At 33.6% G+C, this 20,524-nt stretch overlaps 3 protein-coding genes and 1 non-coding gene across 4 annotated transcripts; 3 read left to right on the forward strand and 1 right to left on the reverse strand.

Moving 5' to 3' along the window:
* The first annotated feature begins 209 nt into the window (after positions 1-209).
* On the forward strand, positions 210-4,130 carry LOC125608843 (T-complex protein 1 subunit alpha-like). The gene is made up of 17 exons (XM_048779372.1): positions 210-447; positions 625-689; positions 772-861; positions 946-1,032; positions 1,134-1,193; positions 1,273-1,323; positions 1,523-1,618; positions 1,768-1,833; positions 1,936-2,153; positions 2,351-2,447; positions 2,558-2,644; positions 2,750-2,884; positions 3,049-3,153; positions 3,254-3,382; positions 3,463-3,566; positions 3,653-3,743; positions 3,837-4,130. The coding sequence occupies exons 1-17, from the start codon at positions 375-377 to the stop codon at positions 3,918-3,920; spliced, it is 1,638 nt and encodes a 545-aa protein (XP_048635329.1). The 5' UTR covers positions 210-374; the 3' UTR covers positions 3,921-4,130.
* On the reverse strand, positions 4,108-7,286 carry LOC106428882 (hexokinase-4-like). Its single transcript, XM_048779373.1, has 9 exons — positions 6,822-7,286; positions 6,291-6,441; positions 6,015-6,197; positions 5,674-5,748; positions 5,347-5,502; positions 5,161-5,259; positions 4,920-5,047; positions 4,700-4,778; positions 4,108-4,617 (listed from the first exon to the last, which is right to left on the reverse strand). The coding sequence occupies exons 1-9, from the start codon at positions 7,091-7,093 to the stop codon at positions 4,243-4,245; spliced, it is 1,518 nt and encodes a 505-aa protein (XP_048635330.1). The 5' UTR covers positions 7,094-7,286; the 3' UTR covers positions 4,108-4,242.
* A 3,234-nt stretch (positions 7,287-10,520) lies between these two features.
* LOC125608844 (probable protein arginine N-methyltransferase 6) lies at positions 10,521-14,363 on the forward strand. Its single transcript, XM_048779374.1, has 13 exons — positions 10,521-10,861; positions 11,073-11,138; positions 11,334-11,402; positions 11,572-11,607; positions 12,160-12,225; positions 12,491-12,559; positions 12,687-12,764; positions 12,868-12,946; positions 13,049-13,143; positions 13,250-13,334; positions 13,445-13,641; positions 13,854-13,972; positions 14,052-14,363. The coding sequence occupies exons 1-13, from the start codon at positions 10,580-10,582 to the stop codon at positions 14,092-14,094; spliced, it is 1,284 nt and encodes a 427-aa protein (XP_048635331.1). The 5' UTR covers positions 10,521-10,579; the 3' UTR covers positions 14,095-14,363.
* Positions 14,364-19,442: 5,079 nt separating this feature from the next.
* TRNAL-CAA lies at positions 19,443-19,526 on the forward strand. The gene has a single exon. It is a non-coding gene; the product is annotated as a tRNA-Leu (tRNA).
* The last annotated feature ends 998 nt before the right edge of the window (positions 19,527-20,524 follow it).

Consider the following 20,524-nt stretch of genomic DNA (forward strand, 5'->3'; position numbering starts at 1 on the left):
ACATCTTCCATACAAACCAGATCAAAAACTCTTTGTTTCAGAAATAATATGGAAGTTCAAAAAAGTGGGATTTGAGGAAAAAGGTTGTAGGAAATAGGAATATATTGATATCTTGACCTATTATTATAGAAGATGGGCCAAAGTATATATGGGCTTGCAGCCCAACATGAAAACGACACCGTTTAGTTCGTAACCTGGCCGCACCCTCCAGAAAGAAACCTTGAAAGTTAACAAAACCCGCCGGAGTCTCACTGTCCCATCCAAGTGAATCATTTTTCAATTGTTAAGAAAGGCGAACTATCTCTCTCGGCGAGCTCAGATCCCTGATCTAGGGCACTTTTTACATCTCCCTCGTTTTCATCGCTTAACTTGATATGTCGATCTCCGCTCAAAATCCTGATATTTCCGGCGAAAGGCAATCCGGCCAAGATGTCCGTACTCAGAACGGTACTTCCTCTTCTCCCCCCCCCCCCCCCCCCCCCCCCCCCCCAAGCTTTCGCTATTTCGTCTGATGTCATTCTCACATTTCTGCTCATACAAATATCTATTCTCATCAGTGTTCGATCTCTAGGGTTTGTTTACTTGTTTACTTGACGTTTGATTTGATTTGATAATTATCTGCAGTGATGGCTTGTCAAGCTGTTTCAAACATTGTTAAAACCTCTCTTGGTCCCGTCGGACTCGACAAGGTACGTACTCTGGTTCTACTGCTTTGTCACAAGTTTGAGATTTGTTTATTTGGTTTCTGATTTGCATTATATATAAATTCAGATGTTGGTGGACGATATTGGTGATGTGACCATTACCAATGACGGTGCTACCATTCTTAGGATGTTGGAGGTCGAACACCCTGCTGCTAAGGTTAATTATTTGATTACATATTTATCATTAGTGTACGTTTATGCGTGTTATAGTGAATCATTAGTTACCTGTTTGTCTTGACAGGTTCTTGTTGAGTTAGCTGAACTCCAGGATAGAGAAGTTGGCGATGGGACTACATCTGTTGTCATTGTTGCTGCTGAGTTGCTCAAGGTTATCTATTGTTTTTGTTTTTTCTAGAGTTGTGAAGATTTGTCACATGGTAACTGCTTCTTGATAACTATTGGTCTTATGCATGTATTTTAATTTTGCAGAGGGCAAATGATTTGGTTAGGAACAAAATACATCCTACATCAATTATCAGTGGATACAGGGTAAGCTCCCACTCCTATGTAGTGACCTGCTTTCCAGATTTTTTTTCATTGTGTTCTTAATCTGTGTTACTGTTGACAGCTAGCGATGAGAGAAGCTTGCAAATACATTGAGGAGAAATTGGTGACTAAGGTTAGTCCGGTTGTGATGGTTTATAATTTGGCATCTGGTCTATTTTTTTCTGAATGAGTAGTATACATCATGTGAGTGAACTTGAATTTATGTGGGAAAGTTTTATACATGTGTTTGTGTCAGCTTGGTTGGGTAAGTTATCTGTTGTGCTTGTCTGTCTCTGCCCCGTTACTTAACTACTACTATTACTTTTCTATAGGTCGAAAAGCTTGGGAAAGCTCCATTGATTAACTGTGCTAAAACCAGCATGTCCTCCAAACTGATCTCTGGTGACAGCGATTTCTTTGCCAATTTGGTATGCTTCCAGTTCTCATTCTTTGTCTATTACATGAGTCTGTCATATATTTTCCTTCTAAGATTTGGAAACCGCTATTAATTTCTTGCAATATGACCCTTATCATTGCATTTTTCAACTGTTATAATCTTTTTTTTTTTCTTTTCTAGGTTGTGGATGCAGTTCTGTCTGTTAAGATGACAAATCAGCGAGGGGAGATAAAATACCCTATCAAGGTCTGTTTATGCTCCTCTGTCAAAGTTTTAAACATATCATCTGGAGTGAAGATGATATTTTTTATTTATGTTGAAACCCGTCTGCGGCTTACTACATTGTAGGGTATTAATATTCTGAAAGCTCATGGACAAAGTGCAAAAGACAGCTATTTGTTGAATGGATATGCACTCAATACTGGCCGTGCTGCCCAAGGGATGCCATTGCGAGTTTCTCCAGCGAAGATTGCTTGCCTCGACTTCAATCTCCAGAAGACGAAAATGCAGCTCGGTGTCCAAGTTGTTGTTAACGATCCACGAGAACTTGAAAAAATCCGTCAAAGGTAGTTTTCACTGAATTACATTCAGAGTACTTGGTTTGTTCTTCTACAAATGCAATTGCTTTGCTCTCTTGGTTCTTGGGTGTATGGGATAGAGAAAGCTTAAGATATCTAGGTCTATTTTACGCTTGTACTACTTATGGTATCCATCTTCCATAAACAGTTTTTTTTTAATATGTTGCTGAATATTTGTTTCACAGAGAAGCTGACATGACCAAAGAGCGGATAGAGAAACTTCTTAAAGCGGGAGCCAATGTTATTCTGACCACCAAGGGAATTGACGACATGGCACTTAAAGTAAGATTGAAGCCCAATAATATTATCTCTACCCTTTTCGCATTACACAGTGTTGGTTCATCAAAGTTATTGACATCCTTGAATTCTCATTTCGTTTGCTTTTATTTCAGTACTTTGTAGAGGCAGGAGCTATTGCTGTTAGGCGTGTCCGCAAAGAAGACATGCGCCATGTTGCCAAGGCAACAGGAGCAACCCTGGTACTTGCTCAGCTATACTTTTTAAAATTAAAAAGCATTAGAACTAAGTTATATGATTGTGAAACTTATATTTTTGTCTTAATATCCTTTGTTCTTGGCTTTTAGGTCACCACTTTTGCTGACATGGAGGGGGAAGAAACATTTGATCCGGCACACCTTGGATCTGCAGACGAAGTTGTGGAGGAGAGAATCGCTGATGATGATGTTGTGTTGATAAAGGGAACCAAAACGAGCAGTGCGGTATGCCATTTGCTCTGTATTTGAGATCATGCTTAATTGTTGACACTACTATACACACGAAATCAATCATATATTTCATTTGAAGTTATTCCCAGAAGTTATTGATTGCTATGAGAGTTTAGTCTAGTTTTGTCATGACTTCACAAGTTTTTTTTGTCTATTAGGTCTCCTTGATCTTGAGAGGTGCCAATGACTACATGCTTGATGAGATGGAGAGAGCGCTTCACGATTCTTTATGTATTGTCAAGAGGACCCTCGAATCCAACACGGTAATATCCTCTTGCTACCTGTTAGAGAGACATTCTTTGCATTTAGTAATGATCATCACATTTCTGGTTTTACGCAACACTCTGCTTCATGTCAAAACAGGTGGTTGCGGGTGGAGGCGCAGTTGAATCAGCATTGTCTGTGTATCTGGAGCACCTTGCTACAACCTTGGGCTCTCGTGAACAATTGGCTATTGCCGAATTTGCCGATGCGCTATTGATTATACCAAAGGTCTCATTTCTATTTCGTCAATATATAAAACTCGACTTTAATCTGGTCTTATTATCCAACAATTATCATCCTATGTACAGGTGCTTGCAGTAAACGCTGCTAAGGATGCAACCGAGTTGGTAGCTAAACTAAGAGCATACCACCACACCGCACAAACCAAGGCTGATAAGAAGCACTATTCAAGGTATTAGAGCAATATTGCTGTCTGTGTCTTCTGGTCTCACTTGAAAAAAATGTTTAGCTCATTGGCTCTGTGTTGGGAAAACGCAGCATGGGACTTGACCTTGTTAACGGAACCATTCGTAACAATTTGGAAGCTGGAGTGATCGAACCAGCGATGAGCAAAGTCAAAATTATCCAGGTGAAGCATTTGTCTTTGTTTATCACAGCAAACAGATTCTTACAAAATTAGAGTGATGTCTTAAATTTTAAACGAGCTTTGTTTTCTGACCAGTTTGCAACAGAGGCAGCCATTACCATTCTGCGAATTGATGACATGATCAAACTGGTGAAGGAAGATGGCCAAGGCGATGAGTAACCAAACTTCAAGCTTCTCTTTGTTCGTCATATCTTTAGTGTGCGTTTCTCTGTCAGCTTCTTTTTCGAGCTGTAACAACGACATATCCTCTGAAACATCAGTTTATGTTTTTTCTTTTTTTTTACTTCAATGTCTTTTCGGATTTATCGTTTTCTGAACAATATTTTAATTCGTTGTTTTTCGATACTAGTGTTAAAATTTTCCATTAAATAGTTAGTGTCATAATTATGAGCAGAAGAAACAAAAATATTTACCTACATGCGTCTGAAACTGAAACAATCGACTAACTATACATTCTTTATCTACGCAACTATCCAACTATTCATATGTTCGATATGGTTCGAACGCTATGAGATGAAGCCAGCAACAATGCAGAGCCGATGCTTGAGCCATCTTCCATGGCCTTAATCACTACTTGTCGAGCCACGTCTTCTCCCAATATGTCTCTCAAAGCTTCGTCCAGGTATTCTCTGAACATCCTATAATTCGAATAGAGACCACCTTCTACTGCCACCACTGTCCTTCTCATCATCTGCTTATCGCTACTTCTTCTTCTTCCTTCTCCTACGCTCCCATCTCTCCCCAGTTTCTTCAAGATTCCTGAGATTCCTGCTGCTGCTAGCCTAGCTGCTCTGCGTGTCACTACATCGCATATCTTCACTACAAGTTTCCTCACCTTCAGTGGTACATTCGGTACCTGTTGTTATGAACAAAGGAGATGGTCGTTAAGTCATGGGATTGTAGGTAATCATTCATTTATAGGGCAAAACATCATTTACCCCTAAATGTTTCAAGATTGTTGCTACTTCATGTAACTCGGGTGTGTCATCTTCGTGCATTGCTGAGACTGAATTTGTTCTGTGATTGGAACAAGGATTTGATTTAAAACATGTGTAGATAAACTCACAAAATACAACTATTGGCTGCCATTACGTAAGCTTTCTAGCTCTGGCAATTCGTAAAAACCTTCAGATACAGAAGATACAAAAGGAAATGTACCTTAGAACAAAAGGCGTCGATAAAATGGGTGAGATGGGTCCAAAGATGTCAGACTCTTGTGACATACGAAGAATTACTCTGCGGACAATGTCGCCCAGATACATCCCTCCTATCATCTTCTCAAATCCCTATATTAAAAACACCCACCAATTCAACTTCACTGCTCATTAGTTACCTGATGACAAGCCTTAAAGCATGATAAAACGAAAAGAGGAAAAAAGAGAAGTTAGCAAAACATTACCATGTCATTTGAATTCAAACTCTCTGCATCCAACTCAATGTCATATGAAGTTCTTGGAAGACGAGATGACCAAAAGTTTCCCCACTCCATGTTCACCACCTAACACATAAAGAGCAAAGCATTACAAGATAATATTTTACACTAAACCCAGAGGAATCTAAAATGCAGGTTCCTTAGAATGAATACCATGCTTCCAGAAGTTGTGCGCGGATTCTGACACTTGATTATTGCATCAGTTCGTTCTAGGTAACATGCATTACTACCTGTTCCAAAGACAACAGCGGCAATCGTGTCTGGGTCATGATAATGTCCATAGGACAGGGCCCCAACGGTATCATTTACCTGTTTAAACAGTGAAACTAATATAAGAACCAATCCCCATGCTTCTTCCGTTAGAAAGAATTTTGTAAACGGAATATGAAACAGAAAGGAGAAATTTCAAAGGATTGGTAATGGATGAAGGAGCAGTTCCCCCAAGGATATGAGTCTCTATTGCAGTAACAAAGCACTTACAAGAGCTGCGACGTGTATATCCAGCCCTCTCCTGTCCACCGCTCCTTGTAGACATTCAGCAATATCTTCCCCCGCCTAAAGTAATATGATCAATGTGTCAAGAAACATAAGAAAATAGTTAGCTTTAGATGCGCTAACGCTTGACCCAACTGAACTCAAAATGCAAGAAGATGGATCACATTATACGTCAGCAAATTAAAATACAGAGTGAAGGTTATACGCTTGACTTGATCCAACAATTATTCTAATTTCTTCACAGATTGAGATGATACGGTGAAGCCTTAGAAGTACCCTTTATAAGGCAGACAAGTAAAAAGAGGTTGCAGAAATTTTGAACTAACCATTTCACTAATTGCAAAACCTTTGGTCCATTTGATGAGAACTCCTGAAGAGAGGGACGTTTGCTTAACTGGGAAAGAAAAAGTAAACGCAAGTTCCCTTTTCACATCTTGTGACGAAATGGACTCGTGTCCTTCTTTCTCAATAAACCTCTGCAAAGATGATGCGAGAAAGTCAAAGAGAACCTGCGAATCAAAAATAAACAAGGAGTATATTACTCTGTTGGATTTTATAAACCGAAATTGGAAAAGAGCAACCTTGGGGGCAAGCATAGTTACCTCGCTGGTGCTATTCAACAAAGACGTCGGTATGCTATGCCTTTCGATATCTTGAACTTCAAGAGACGACCTTTGGCCACCCAAATGAACTCTTATAATCCTAAAGTAAGAGCCTCCAAGATGAAGTGCGTAATAAGTTCCTCTCTCACTCCTGAGACAAAAGGGTTCATACATTATACCAAAATGCTTACAATGTGACAACAATCAGGCAACTAAAACCTTAATCCACAAAACTAACGAGCCATTTTATCATTTGTACGTCATTTACCTTCCCCACATTGCTCTATAATGTCACCAAATCCCATAAAAACTAAAAGGAATATCTTTAAGAACTCTAGTCAACAAGCAAAAGGAGTTTGCACAGTACATTACATTGTGACACAATCAGGCAACTAAAAAAACTTCAATTCCACAAAACTAACAAGCCCATTATATCAAAATCAATCCTTTTACGTCACTTATCTTCCACACATTGCTCTCTATCATATCACCAAATCAAGAAGCATTGACACATGTAAGAATATCTCTCACCCATTAGGAAGATCATCGACGAAAGTAAGGAGCATTTTAAGCTTAGAGCCTCCTTCAGAGACCAAACCAGCTTGCATCTCAACAGCAATAGCATCCACCATCTGCCTCAACCTCCCCAACGGCGTCTCAAACGATTCCTCCAAATCCTTCAATAGCCCCACCACCTTCCTCCACTTCCTCCGACGTCTCACCCTCCTCCTCACCATCACCGTCGCCACCGAACAAGCCACAACCGCCGCGGCTGCCGTCAGCATCACCAGAACCCTCCCCATTGAGATGATCCACTCACAAATCAAATGCAATCAGAGTGTTGACTTTTCTACAGGTTTGGGTCGCAGATAGATGCTTGATCTGCGTATTTGTATCTCGTGGTCTTCGCGGGAGGATTGAATTTGGGTGCGAAAGGAGAAGATAATCTCGTAAACATTTTCTTGCCTTTGATGGAAGAAGAAACAACTGTATCCCCAACTCTCTTTCTATTTTTAAAATCCACTTGATTCGCCTTTGTATTCTACTTATTGGGCTTCGTGTTCCTAACCCAAGCCCACAAGGTTTTGTTTGTGTTTTTTAAATACTATTAAATAAATAAAAAATTAAATTGCTATTTTAAAATTCATTTTAATATTATTGCTTTTTTAAAGAATTTTGTTAATTAAATAATTTTAATATCATGGTTTTCATAAAATAATTAAAAAATGAAAATTACTATCAAATAAGTTTTACATTTCTGTTTTGGTTAGGATTCATTAAAAAAAGAAAACTAATAAGTGTTGGGTAATTTATTTTAGATAATTATAATTATATATTAAAAATATTTTTAATATATCATAATCATAGATTTTTTTTATTGATATGTGTCATAATCATGTTAATTAGCAATTTTAAAACTAAATTTATTTAAAAAGATGTGACACAAATGTTTCATTATCGATCAATGATCTTGCAAAAACAAATTGACAATATCAATTGATTCAAATTAGTTATCAATATACAGAAAACTTAACTACAATCCACATAGTACATTCAGAAAAAATTCTAATGGAACCGTTACATATAAGTAGTTGAATTTTATTTCCAATGTACCAAAAAACCGCTCTCTTCAACATTCTGAAAAATGGAGGAAAAGAGATTTTTCGTATTGTGTTGTTGGTTTCGAAACGATGTCGTTTCTTCTATTACACACATATTACAGTTAAAAATTGCTTCAAATTTAGAATCCGTTTATATTTTTTGATATTTTTAATACAACTTTGACTAAAAACTGATAATAGTTTGATTTCATATGTTAAATTTTATATGGATTTTTTAAGTTGAAATTTTATTATTTTTCTGTGTTTTTTTTTATTTTTTTCTTATAGTTTACATTATTTTTTCTTAAATAGTGACAAATATTTTTATAAGTTTGATTAATTAATTCAACTATGACATGATAGGTAAATGGCGCCAATTGGTTCTTATTGAACTTGTACTCATCATTTTTGCCTCCAACACATCCATAATATATGTAAGGCACGAAAAGATAATTGAGTAACATGAGTGAACTTAAGAAGATTTATTTTTATATTCACTTGTTTATTTGATAACCGAAAAATTGTAGACTAACTAATGTTAATGGACTCAGTTAACCATATTTCACTATCTAGTTTACCGGTAGCACCAAATATCTATAACATAATTCATTTTTGTAGGTAATTTATAGTTTATACAACTAAAACGATCTTGTTTAATTTAAAATAACAATAAATAAAAACTAAATCATATATTGATGCATCAAGGTTGAATGAATTTAGTTGAAGATAGGCAATATAAACATTTTATCTTATAGATTAGGTGAAAAACATGATTTCTTGTGAAATGTAAAGATCATACGAGTATTACCACAAATATTATTTTTTAATATAGATGACAAGCACAAAAATAAATAATAAAAAGAATGAAATCAGTTGAATGTGAAATAAGAAAAATAAAATAAATTTATTTCACTCATTTCTCATCAAATTTGAATGGAACATTTTCTATATATATATATAAATAAATTAATAAAATGATTCTTCCATTTTAATTCAAAATAAATTGTATTTTTGATAGAACTAAAGGAATAAAAATTCCATATCAATCCATTTCATTGACATTCTAATTGAGATTTGATTTAGAGATCTAAATTTGCACTAACTAGTTCACCGAGTTTGAAAACTCTTGCTTCTTACGAAACTTTAACTGCTGATAATTTTATGGCTAATAATATCGTAGGGAAAAAGAAAAATATTATAAAATGAACATAATATATATGTTTTGACCTTTTGTAATGCAGATGCATCATTGATCTTTCAAAAACATGACAATATCAATTGATTCAAACTAGTTAATAATATAAAGAAAACTTAACAACAATCCACATAATACATTCAAAAAATTTTCTAACGGAGCCGTTATATATAACTAGATGAATTTCATTTCAAATGCACCAAAGAGCCGTTCTCTTCAAAATTCCAAAAAAGGGAAAAATATTTTTTCTTAATATAAAATACGAAAAAATAGTTAAACATAAAAGGTAAAATTTCATAATTCAGTAGTTTGATGAGTGTGTTACCTTCAAATCTTAAACAGCGGTTTACTTATAATTTGTAGATTACTTTGTGAAAAAAAATCAACATGATACAATAGATTTTTTAAAAGTTGAACTTCGTATAATGGTTTATAGTGATGAAAGTAGAACCATCAAACATGAATATTTATAAGATAAATAAAATTGTTGGTTGAATAACTGTTTATATGAATTTTTGTGATTTGTGGTAGTACATTAAATCAGTGTTGAAAATAGAGCTGTGTTGGGGGATGGGACATGGGTTGAAGAAATCTTTAAATGTGCAATAGTATCATGCAACTACTTACTGGCAAATCCCTTTGATTTAAGGTTTAATTGGAATGAACTGTAGTTTTAATATTTTTTGTTGTTGACTGAGGTCATTTTCAATCTAACTTCAAAACACTATTTTGGTGTAACTCACCCTATTTTAATGTAACTTTTCCAATCCAACACTAAAAGATAAACCATTTTAGTGCAACATTATGATTTTCACCAAATTATGTAATTTTTAGTGTTAGATTATAGAAGTTTAATATGAAAATTTGTTAGTGTTGAAATCACACTAAATAGTGTAATCTTGATACAATAATAATGCTATAGGTTGGAAATGTTCTTAAAGCTGTAGATTTTTGTTTCGTGGATGTAGATATTTTAACGGTAAGATTTTAGTTGTAGATTTGAAAATACTTACTGATTTACTTGTAAATTTTCTAAAGCTAAAATATAAGTGCTCTAGCAATTTTGTTTTCTACGGCTAAAAAGAAAAAGTAAAAAGAAATCTGTAACCTAAAAAAAATCTAGAAAACATGGGAGAGATTATTGGGCTAAAGAAAAACTCTATCGGCTCTTCCAAAATACTCGCCAGTCACACTCTCTTATTTCTTTTCTTTGACATGATCAAACCCAAATCATGAAAAATGTTTTCTGGTCTTATAAAGGATTTTTAATTTACATATCGACCCTTTTAATTTGTAAGATTAATGAAAGGACCCAGAAACAGGGTTAAATGTTAAAACTGTATTTGAAAAAAAAACAATTTAGGAGGATTTTTAATTAAAATAAAAAAAGGAGGCTTCCTTTGTTTACAATTACATTACAACAGTCAGTCGTCAAGCGTCAGAGAAGAGTCCTCTCTCCTCTCCTCTCTCTCTCTCTTGGTTTAACTGAAACTATGCAATCTGGCGGCGATTACACCAACGGTTTCCACGGCGAGCTTCAACGGGACGAGAAGCAAGTCCCCATTCTCAGCGCTCTTGGCCGAGCCAAGAGGCGCAGTCGCGGCGGAGCTCGTGACCCTAGAGGCGGTCTCACCAATGGTGAGCTTAGGGTTTCCGACCAGATTAGCGAGCAGAAGCCACTGGAGACTCAGGAATCTCCTCCGCCTTGTACCGACTTCGATGTCGCCTATTTTCATTCCTATGCTCACGTTGGGATTCACGAAGAGATGATCAAGGTATGAGAGATTGAAATTGAAATTGAAAGTTAAAGTTGAATTCTTTTCGATTTTGGTGAAGTTGCCCTCTTGTTTTCTGGAGCATTGGTGTATATTAGTTTCAAGTTTTGTGTCGTCATCTTCATTAAAGTTTCATTCTTTGTTCTCTGCAGTCTGCTGTTGTTCCTTGGGGATTGCTCACTTCTTTGTTGAATGTTGTTGGTTGATACAGGATCGGTCAAGGACAGAGACTTATAGGGAAGCTATAATGCAGCATCAGAACTTAATCCAAGACAAGGTACTACTCTCTCGTTTATCGTTGTAGATGATATTGAAGAAGATTGAAATTGGGATTCTTTGTTTAGTTTTTGTTTAGCCTGTGTCAGGATTTGATTCCTTTGTGTGAAGGCTTTCTTTAGAAAAACAGTTTTTGTTATGCGGTAGTTTAGTACTTCTTTTGAAAAGCGATTGCTGCAACGATTGCTTGTAACAGGTTGTGGTGGACGTTGGCTGTGGAACAGGCATCCTTTCAATCTTCTGTGCTCAAGCCGGTGCTAAACGGGTATGGGTTATGTGTTGACACAACTCTGTTATTCAACATTTTGAAGAATGTAGCATTATATATGATTACTAAGTTTGTACCTCTGCGTCTGTTGTCTGTATATATTCCATAGACCAACCAGTACTGCTGATGTGTCATGTGTCTCTTACAAAAGTTAACTTTCTTGCAGGTATATGCTGTAGATGCAAGTGATATTGCAGTCCAGGTATTATCCAGTTACTTGGGCGACTGCTCTCGATTATCTTATCCTTAGTTTCTATTTTTCTGCAACTTCCGTGAAGTGATGAGAGTAGCCATTTCTTACCATCAAATGTTAATGGTGTGGAAATTTTCCCGCTGAAATAGTTTGTTTTTTTTTGTCATTTCTATAAAACCTGTTGTCGTATTTTAACATTTGAGCTTGGAATTGGTGAAATATGTTTATAGTGTACTGATAGTATGTCTAATTGTCTTGCATTTTTCACAGTTAAGTTGACTCTAACCTAAGCTTTGTTTGTATTTTAATATTGCTCTATTCACTGCTTTTGTGTCAACCTTGACATTTAATCAGACCAAGGAAACAAATCTTTAGAATTTTTCTGAAGTATTGGGCCCTGTGAAGTTGATCTAACTCACATATAATTTCTATTACGAGTTTGGTGTCTTAGCTCTGCATATGATATTCGTTAAAAATTGTTTCCCTATCAGAGTTGAAATGCTTATCTGAATCATACTAATGGCTTCTATTCATTCTTTGTTGTTCACCTACTATCACTAGGCAAATGAAGTTGTGAAAGCCAACGGTTTATCTGACAAGGTTATTGTTTTGCATGGGAGAGTGGAGGTAAATTCTTTTATATAATAAAAATCTGTCCTGATGTGTCAGACATGCTTAAGGTTGATGTCTATATAAGTTGCCAAAAGATAAATTGGCGTCGCTATACAGAAAGATGCGCAATTAAATGACTGAGATGAAGAATTTAGGATACTATATACCTTTACACCAATGCACCACCATTGAGGTGGATTGATTGGGTGCAACAATCATCCAAGTTTGTAGGAAAACCCTCATTCTGTAGTAATTCTTCTTTCGTTATAATGTTCTTCAGGATGTTGAAATCGACGAGGAGGTTGATGTTATAATTTCAGAGTGGATGGGTTACATGCTCTTGTATGAGGTTGTTTCCTTATCTTGTATATTTTAATTCTTATGTTGATGTCCAAATGATAACCTACGTAATTATTAAATCTCCTTAACTCGCCCTGGCCTCTCATTCTCGTATTATGTTTGTTGATGTGATGTAGAGCATGCTGGGAAGTGTTATTACAGCTAGAGATCGCTGGTTGAAGCCTGGAGGTTTAATTCTCCCATCACATGCAACTGTATGTTTATGATCTCTTCAAATATTATATCACAGTATGCTCTAATGACTTATGTGAAAGAAGGCAACATTTGATATCTTTGTTATTTACTTTGTGTTGACAGTTGTACATGGCACCTATTTCGCACCCTGACAGATACAGTCACAGCATTGATTTTTGGCGCAACGTTTATGGAATTGATAGTAAGTATTATATCAACTTTGACTTTGGGGCAATCACTACTTAAGTTTAAAAAAGTACCTCGCAGTAAGGTTTCAGTAATGATTGTATGATGTGGTTTGCAGTGTCTGCAATGATGCAACTAGCAAAACAGTGTGCATTTGAAGAACCTAGCGTGGAGTCCATATCAGGAGAGACCGTTCTTACATGGCCGGAAGTGGTATTTTTCCTTGTTCTCTAAATGCTTGTTACCTGCAATGTTAACTGCGCTACTGAGTGAATATCTATCCATTTAAATGAGTGAATGTCTATCCATTTAAATGCAGGTTAAACATATAGACTGTCAAACAATAAAAATCCAAGAGCTAGACTCTGTTACCGCAAGATACAAGTTCAAGTCAATGATGAGAGGTATATCACTTTCTTTATCTCAACTATCCGTGCGTTTGTCTCATCTTAAGAGAGAAGATACGATTGCTTCCTCTCTCTGTGCTGAGGCTTTTTTCCTTTTCTTGTTGTAGCTCCAATGCATGGTTTTGCATTTTGGTTTGACGTTGAGTTCAGCGAACCTGCCAAGAATACTAATGCAACAAGCGTTGCTAATGGGTCCTCATCAATAAGTCCTTTTACCGAAGGAAATCAGAAGAAGCGGAGTAATCCGAGTGATGCACTCGTGCTGTCCACCTCTCCTGAGTCTCCTCCGACGCATTGGCAGCAAGTAAGACCATGTTTATTTTTTTTTGCATTTACTTCCCAATTTTTTCAAAACTCTTATTTAATTTTTTTGTGCACTTTGAAAACTCTTATCAGTTTTACTTTTCAGTTTTCAGTGAATCATCTAAATTGATTCTATACAGTATAAAACATGGTAATGTTATGGAAAAAAATAGCTTACACGTTGTGACCATTTGAACCACTTTTCTTGTACAGACGATTGTATATTTCTATGATCCAATAGACGTAGAGCAAGACCAAGTCATTGAAGGTTCCGTTACTCTTTCTCAAAGTAAAGAGAATCGGAGGTTCATGAACATCCACCTCGAATATTCGTGAGTAACCAACCCACTCTTTTACGCATTTCAATTTTTCCGAGTTCCACCAATGCTTAAAATCTTGTTGTTTTTGCAGCTCGGCCGGCCGTTCCTTTGTGAAGGAGTCGGTAATGCGTTAAGAAGGCGAGAGATTCTCTGACAATATCTCCTTATTTTAGAAGCTCTGTAAGGTTGAGTCTCTTTTGCTAAAGCAATCATTAGTTCAGAACTGAAACCCGAAGACATAGGCAAACACAAGCTATTGTTAGTCATATGTTCTTGTAAGAGTATTAAGTTTTAGATCAGATGGAAGCAACTATAGGACATTGTTCTTGAAGCCATTTAGCTTCTTTACTAGTAATTCAACATAGCATACTTCTATATGACTGCTTTTATTGATCATGCATTTTATTTGTACTTTTGTGTAACTAATACATTAAGGTCAAAATAGTCAAATTTATGTGTTTAAAATAATTTATCCTCATTGATTAGTTAGTAAAATCTATCAAATGGAATTTAAACGGTAATTTACAGTTAAAAATCAATGAATATAAATATCATTTCTTATGAATTATGATACTGCATTTTTAAAAATAAATTATTATTGATTTCTTTATTTCATTTTAAAGAAGTTAAAATTCCTAAAAATATATATTATTTGGAAATAAGCTTTTAAAGTTTGAAAGAATACAAAGTCTATTTTACTTAAAATTTAAATGTTAATATATTTTAAATAAATTCAATATTTTCAAATTAACTTAAATTATGTTTTTGACAAATATTTAAACAATAATTTTACAAAATCTATTAGATTTTCAACAAAATTGGATTTAAAATGAACAAAATCTCTAAAATTTCTGATCCAGTAAACCTTTATACTGTTCTAGTGAGAGAACTTTTTTATTTTTTTATTTATAGATATTTACAATATATCATAATTCTTGTTATTAAAAACATTATCAATCAATGATCTTATACTTAGGAGTACATAAGATGATTTATCATTTAAAAACCTTAACAAATTATGACAAATTCCCTCCAATCCCTACCATAAAAGTTTTTACTTATTAAAAAATATACAGTTAATTTAGTATACTTACAAAATACAACAAATTTGATATTATGAAGGGTACTCACAAGTTTACTAAAGGTTACTAAATCAGTTACTCATGTGTCCAAACAGAAAAAGATGATATGACTGTAGCTTTTGGTATGAAACTAAAAAAAAGTTAGACATATACTCTCTTCATTTCACATCTGATATAGTTTAAAGTTTTTTCACACAGATTAAAAATAATTAATTGTTCAGTTTTATCTATATTTAATTATTAAAATTTATAGTATTTGTTATTTTAAAATTTAATTAGGACTATGAGAGATAAATTCATCTAAAATTGAATTAAAAACATAAAATTATATTTCTTTTGTAACCAAAAAAATTTCTACAATGATGAATTTGAAACAGAGGGAGTATATGCACTAATAATATTTCCATGTAGTATTTTATCACAGTGTGCTTATTTTCTAATAACAAAAACTTTTAAAACGAACGTAAATGTGATTGTATTGATAATAATAATTGAATTATTTTTATGTGGTACATACATTGTTTATGTTTGAAACATAAAAAAATATCTTATAATAGAAGTTTCAAGTTATTTTAGCTGTGTTTATAATAGTATAGAACGCTCTAAATAAACTCACTATTTCACCAATATTGATGCACACTAAAGTTTAATTAAATTTTAGTTCTACATATACCCATTTGATTTGTGTATTCTACTAATAAAATAGAAATTAAGAATGGGCACAAAGCAATTATCCGCTTATTTTTTGGGTACTTAGTACTTAATTTGACTTGTTCAAATAGTTAAATTTGTTATTTGTATGTGATCCGTTTAAAACAAGTATTTGCCATACCAAGTATTTATCAAAATTTTAGATACTTGTAAGTTACTTGATTTGTTCTTTTACTTATTCAAATCCATTAATTAAATCGAAAATACCTGATTACTTGAATTTTAATTAATTAAAACTCAAAATACAATATTTTTTTGATTAAAAACTAAATTATTAGACTTTAATATTTTAATAAAGATATCGATTTTTAAATTACAAATCTCTATTAAATTTTGTTTATAGAAATATGGATGTCAACATGTATATTGAGTTTTGTTTATAAAGACATAAATGTTAACAACACATATTCAATGAATATCAAGTAGAATTACTATATGGGTTTAAAAGTTACAAAAATAATTAGATTTGATATTTGACTTGTAGTTGTAAGTAATAAAATTTAAATACTTATTACTTGACTTGATGATAATATGTTTTTAATTTTTCAAGCCGAGGCAAATAGCAGGTATAAGGCGAGAGTACCAATGCTCAGCCCTAAATATAATAATACTATAATTCACAACAAAATGGAAAGGAATAGAAACAACGGGTAGTGAAACCATCTCTCTCAGTTTTGAATGATTACTTTCTTCATTTTTAGAAATATATGCATATCTCTCTAAACCTAAAACCCTATAGTATTTTTGGAACTTACAAAGTTATTTGGGACAACCTACTTTGCGAAAGAACACACAAAAGTAAATGATTATTTACTTATCTTAAAGGTTCTCTCGCGATTAATACACGTTGTTATGCATTGGCTATTAGATATAGTTCTAAACACATGAGCTCAACCAGTCTTTTATATTAAGTATACACGCATTAATGAATTTGATACCAGATCAGATCATTATATTCTAGAATTTTTGAAATTATTTTCCCATTCATATTGTATGGAACTAACCCCATTTAAATATGCATATACATTTTTTTTTTTTGTAAACAAAATATGCATATACATGTATCATTGGATTATAAAATGTGAGGAACTTTTAGGTGTAATAATTGCTCAATTATTGATAAGTGGTGCATGTCTTATGTAATACCCAACTAATGCCCATTTAATAAAAATTAATTATCCATTCGACCGTGTGTTGCATAAGATATCTATATCGTTTCTCTTTTTCCAAATTATTTGTAGTTGGTATTGTCGTTCTTGTGTTACATGTTAATAGCAACAGCCATCAAAAATATATGTTTTTATAATCTCAATAGCTTTAAAACTTTTGGGCACGCCCACAAATGTATGAATCACGTAGCACCATTTCTTTTCGAAAATTATTTCCTTTCCATGATTTATAATTTATTATTGAATTAGATTGTATTTAGAGAAGAGATTAGATTTGCGTTAGATTGTTATTTAATGGGAAATCTTCTGAAGTTAATGGAGGAACACGAAAATGGATTACACATCCTCGTGTAATGCCAAAACCAAAAAAAAAACTCACATTTTCCCAGTAAACTTGACTTCTTTTAAGAGTAATTAAAATATAATCTTATAAAATTTATTATTTTATGTGTTATCATTTTATGTTCTATTTTACAATACTACTATAAAATTTATAAAACATTCAAAAAATTCATAAAATCGAAAAGTTTACAAGTGCTCCAAATTGGTTTAGGAATTCATTTTAGCCTGTTAAAAAGCATTCATGAACCAAAAATATAGAGAGTTTTGGAATTTATATAAGTTGGTTTTGAAAAAACAGTTTTGCATGTATTTTGATACTATCCTATTAATTATTCTTTTCTACGTAATTGCATTACTTTAATAAAGCGTAGGCATTTGGTATTCTTGTTTGGTTTGGATAAAAAAAAATTGGTTTCTTGAATTATTGGGTGAGGATATTCTTTTTTATCAAACAGGAACCGACATGTGTTGGTGCGGTTTACACGATAAATAAATTTCGGTTTAGCTATGTTTCTCGTTTATTTTCTTGTAACTGAAAGAAAAATCTTTTAGATGAATCAATCGTGTGTATGATCAATTGTACCATTCAACAGAGGTTCTGTCGATTTCATATATACGCAGCCAAAAGCTCACTTGATACATCCAAATCTTCGTTTATCCGAGGATAAACCGTTGCTAATTAAGAAAGACATGGAAGGAGAAGCACATCACATGAATAGCCAATAAATTGTCGTTGTCTTTGAAAATTCTTTTTTTATTTTTGGTCTAAATAATGTTTTGGAGAATTCTTCAACCAGTAATAATCACAAAAGGCGCCTTTAACCAAATTCTTTCAAGAAGTTTTTTAGCGTGGGGATCTCATCCTCTTTTTTTTTTTTTTTTGAACACAATGGGGGAGCTCATCCTTGCCTCAGTTTCACTGCTTTCTAAATTTTGTGAGTTCTTGCATATTAGGTAGCGTATACCATGAAATAAGAAACGTAGACAAGAACAGCGACCAACATCAGAGGCGAGCATCATTTGCTTTCCAGCATGATGATACCAAGACAAGTAGTGATATAAAGCCAATGAAATCATTAACACTACGTGTATATATCATGGTTGTGTTCTTATCTATTGCTGTCATTATATTGTGCTATAGCCAAATTTCTCTGAAATGCTGCAACGTAAGTCATATATACACGACAATGTAATTCCACAATGTAAATATACTTCTTTATTCAATAAAGCATTTCAACTATCTCGTGGTTTCCAAGTATAAACTAGATATTGTTTTGGTATAGTTCAAGAAGAGTGGATGAGACAAATATGCCAAAAAGATGATCTAAGAAACCACATATGTATAGTTGCAACCAACATTTGCTTTTGAGCTACTCTTGCACTATGTCCGATCTTAAATAAGTTTTTAATGTGGCGTTAATTCTAAAAATGAAAGATAATATTTTCAATTTAATCAAGTTTTGGCTCATACGACGAACTTTGTCCTTGATCGTGAAAATAGGTAGTGGCTTTCATAATATACGAATAGCCATTCTTGTATATGAAGTTCTTACATTTCATAGCTTAAATTTCCGACGTAAGCAATGGAGATTGGATATTTGGATATGTTGAACTCACAAACAAAAGTATAAAAGAACAATGGAGATTAAATAATTAAAAGAAGCTTAATACCTAAAAATTAATTGTTCATAATTCAACTTGTAAATCTAATTTTTGTGGTAGATAATTAAACTCGAATATCAAATATTAAGAAATGACATCGTATTGATATTGACTGAGAAACAAATATGAAGGTAAATAAACTCAATAAGAAAAACTGATATCTCTAACTACTAAATCCAATATGATATTATAAACTGGGGATTGAACCTTAATATGTTTAGCTGGTTGGGATGGATGCTCTTTTAGGCGGATATAACATGATACCGAGAATTCTGGTGCATATGAGTAGTTAATGTGGTTCGTAACATATGCCAGGAGAAGACGTGAGACGGGCATGGTCGAGGGTCGCATCACATATTCACAATTGCTTCTAATGATCTTTAGTGCTTGAGGCTAGATATGCTTTGTGTGGAGTAACTTGCACGATGGAGGCAGCGGTTAATGTGAAAATAATGAGTATGCAGGCCATGTTAAACTAGTAGATATCTTGTGGTGCCTTGTAAAATAAACATCGAAGTCAGGATGGCCGAGTGGTCTAAGGCGCCAGACTCAAGTTCTGGTCCTCGTAAGAGGGCGTGGGTTCAAACCCCACTTCTGACAATATTTTTTCATTAAAAAGAAGAACAATATTTTTTCATTAAAAAGAAGATGCAACATGGCACTAGCAGTTAGTCTACCACCTGCATCTTCCGAGTCTTTCCTTCCGTATGAGACGGGCATGAACCTGCAGCTGTTTTATGGACTCTCTTTGAATAATTGATGGGCTTGCTTGCTGGCATCTCTGATTATGGCAGAGAGCGGAGTAAGTAATATATGTGTCACGGATCGTTAAAAAGTATAATTGGATAAATCAAACGAACACTACTTCAGTCTATAACCAGATGTCAGAACTATTAACCGCTGGTTTAGTTTCTCACATGTTATCACTATGAAGTATGAATGGTCAGCTGATCACATAAGGATAATTTGAAATTTTACAATTTCCAGGTCGAATCTTAACTTGCATCTATCTTGATTCAGATTTCCTAATTCCATATGTAAAGATTCGATGTCGTAAGAAGTCAAATACAAAGTATCGGTTTTAGAGGTGCAAGATCATCTCTAATAGTTAACTTTATCTTTTATTTTAAAATAGAATATATCTATAATAGATTTGGAGTTTTTTCCAATAGTACTCTATTTTAACGTAAAAAATAGAATGATGAACAAAAAATAAACAAATTATTCTATATTTGAAGTAAACATGTTTTTAACTCTATTATAGAATGATAAATAAAATATCATTTGAGTATTTTTACTTTAAACTCTATTTTAGAATGAAAAATAAAAAAAGTTGGAGATGCTCTTATAAACTAAAAAGAAATTGTATGCCCCAAAAACAACATAAAAATAATAATATGAAATTTTGGTAAAAATAGTTATAAAATTGAAGAAAATATGAGTGAGGTATATTTCAGAATAGATAGTAAAATGTTTTTTTTAGGACTTACAAGATAATACAATATATATAGCTTTTACATATGATTTATGAAATATTTTTTTTTTTAAAAACTACAAGATAATACAAAAAATATTTTTACAGATAGTTAATGAAATAC

The sequence above is a fragment of the Brassica napus genome, chromosome A5 (genome assembly GCF_020379485.1).
Source record: "Brassica napus cultivar Da-Ae chromosome A5, Da-Ae, whole genome shotgun sequence".
Lineage (NCBI taxonomy): Eukaryota > Viridiplantae > Streptophyta > Magnoliopsida > Brassicales > Brassicaceae > Brassica > Brassica napus.

What these genes read in the sequence shown, in the direction of transcription:
- LOC125608843 (XM_048779372.1), top strand. Translation starts at nt 375, where the DNA reads ATGTCGATCTCCGCTCAAAATCCTGATATTTCCGGCGAAAGGCAATCC. An exon ending in GGACCCTCGAATCCAACACG is followed by an intron (nt 3,154 to 3,253) that starts GTAATATCCTCT and finishes ATGTCAAAACAG; the next exon opens with GTGGTTGCGGGTGGAGGCGC. An exon ending in GATAAGAAGCACTATTCAAG is followed by an intron (nt 3,567 to 3,652) that starts GTATTAGAGCAA and finishes GGGAAAACGCAG; the next exon opens with CATGGGACTTGACCTTGTTA.
- LOC106428882 (XM_048779373.1), bottom strand. Translation starts at nt 7,093, where the DNA reads ATGGGGAGGGTTCTGGTGATGCTGACGGCAGCCGCGGCGGTTGTGGCT. An exon ending in GTTTTGCAATTAGTGAAATG is followed by an intron (nt 5,749 to 6,014) that starts GTTAGTTCAAAA and finishes ATATTACTTTAG; the next exon opens with GCGGGGGAAGATATTGCTGA. An exon ending in TCGACGCCTTTTGTTCTAAG is followed by an intron (nt 4,779 to 4,919) that starts GTACATTTCCTT and finishes TTCCAATCACAG; the next exon opens with AACAAATTCAGTCTCAGCAA.
- LOC125608844 (XM_048779374.1), top strand. Translation starts at nt 10,580, where the DNA reads ATGCAATCTGGCGGCGATTACACCAACGGTTTCCACGGCGAGCTTCAA. An exon ending in CTCAAGCCGGTGCTAAACGG is followed by an intron (nt 11,403 to 11,571) that starts GTATGGGTTATG and finishes ACTTTCTTGCAG; the next exon opens with GTATATGCTGTAGATGCAAG. An exon ending in TTCTCCCATCACATGCAACT is followed by an intron (nt 12,765 to 12,867) that starts GTATGTTTATGA and finishes TTGTGTTGACAG; the next exon opens with TTGTACATGGCACCTATTTC.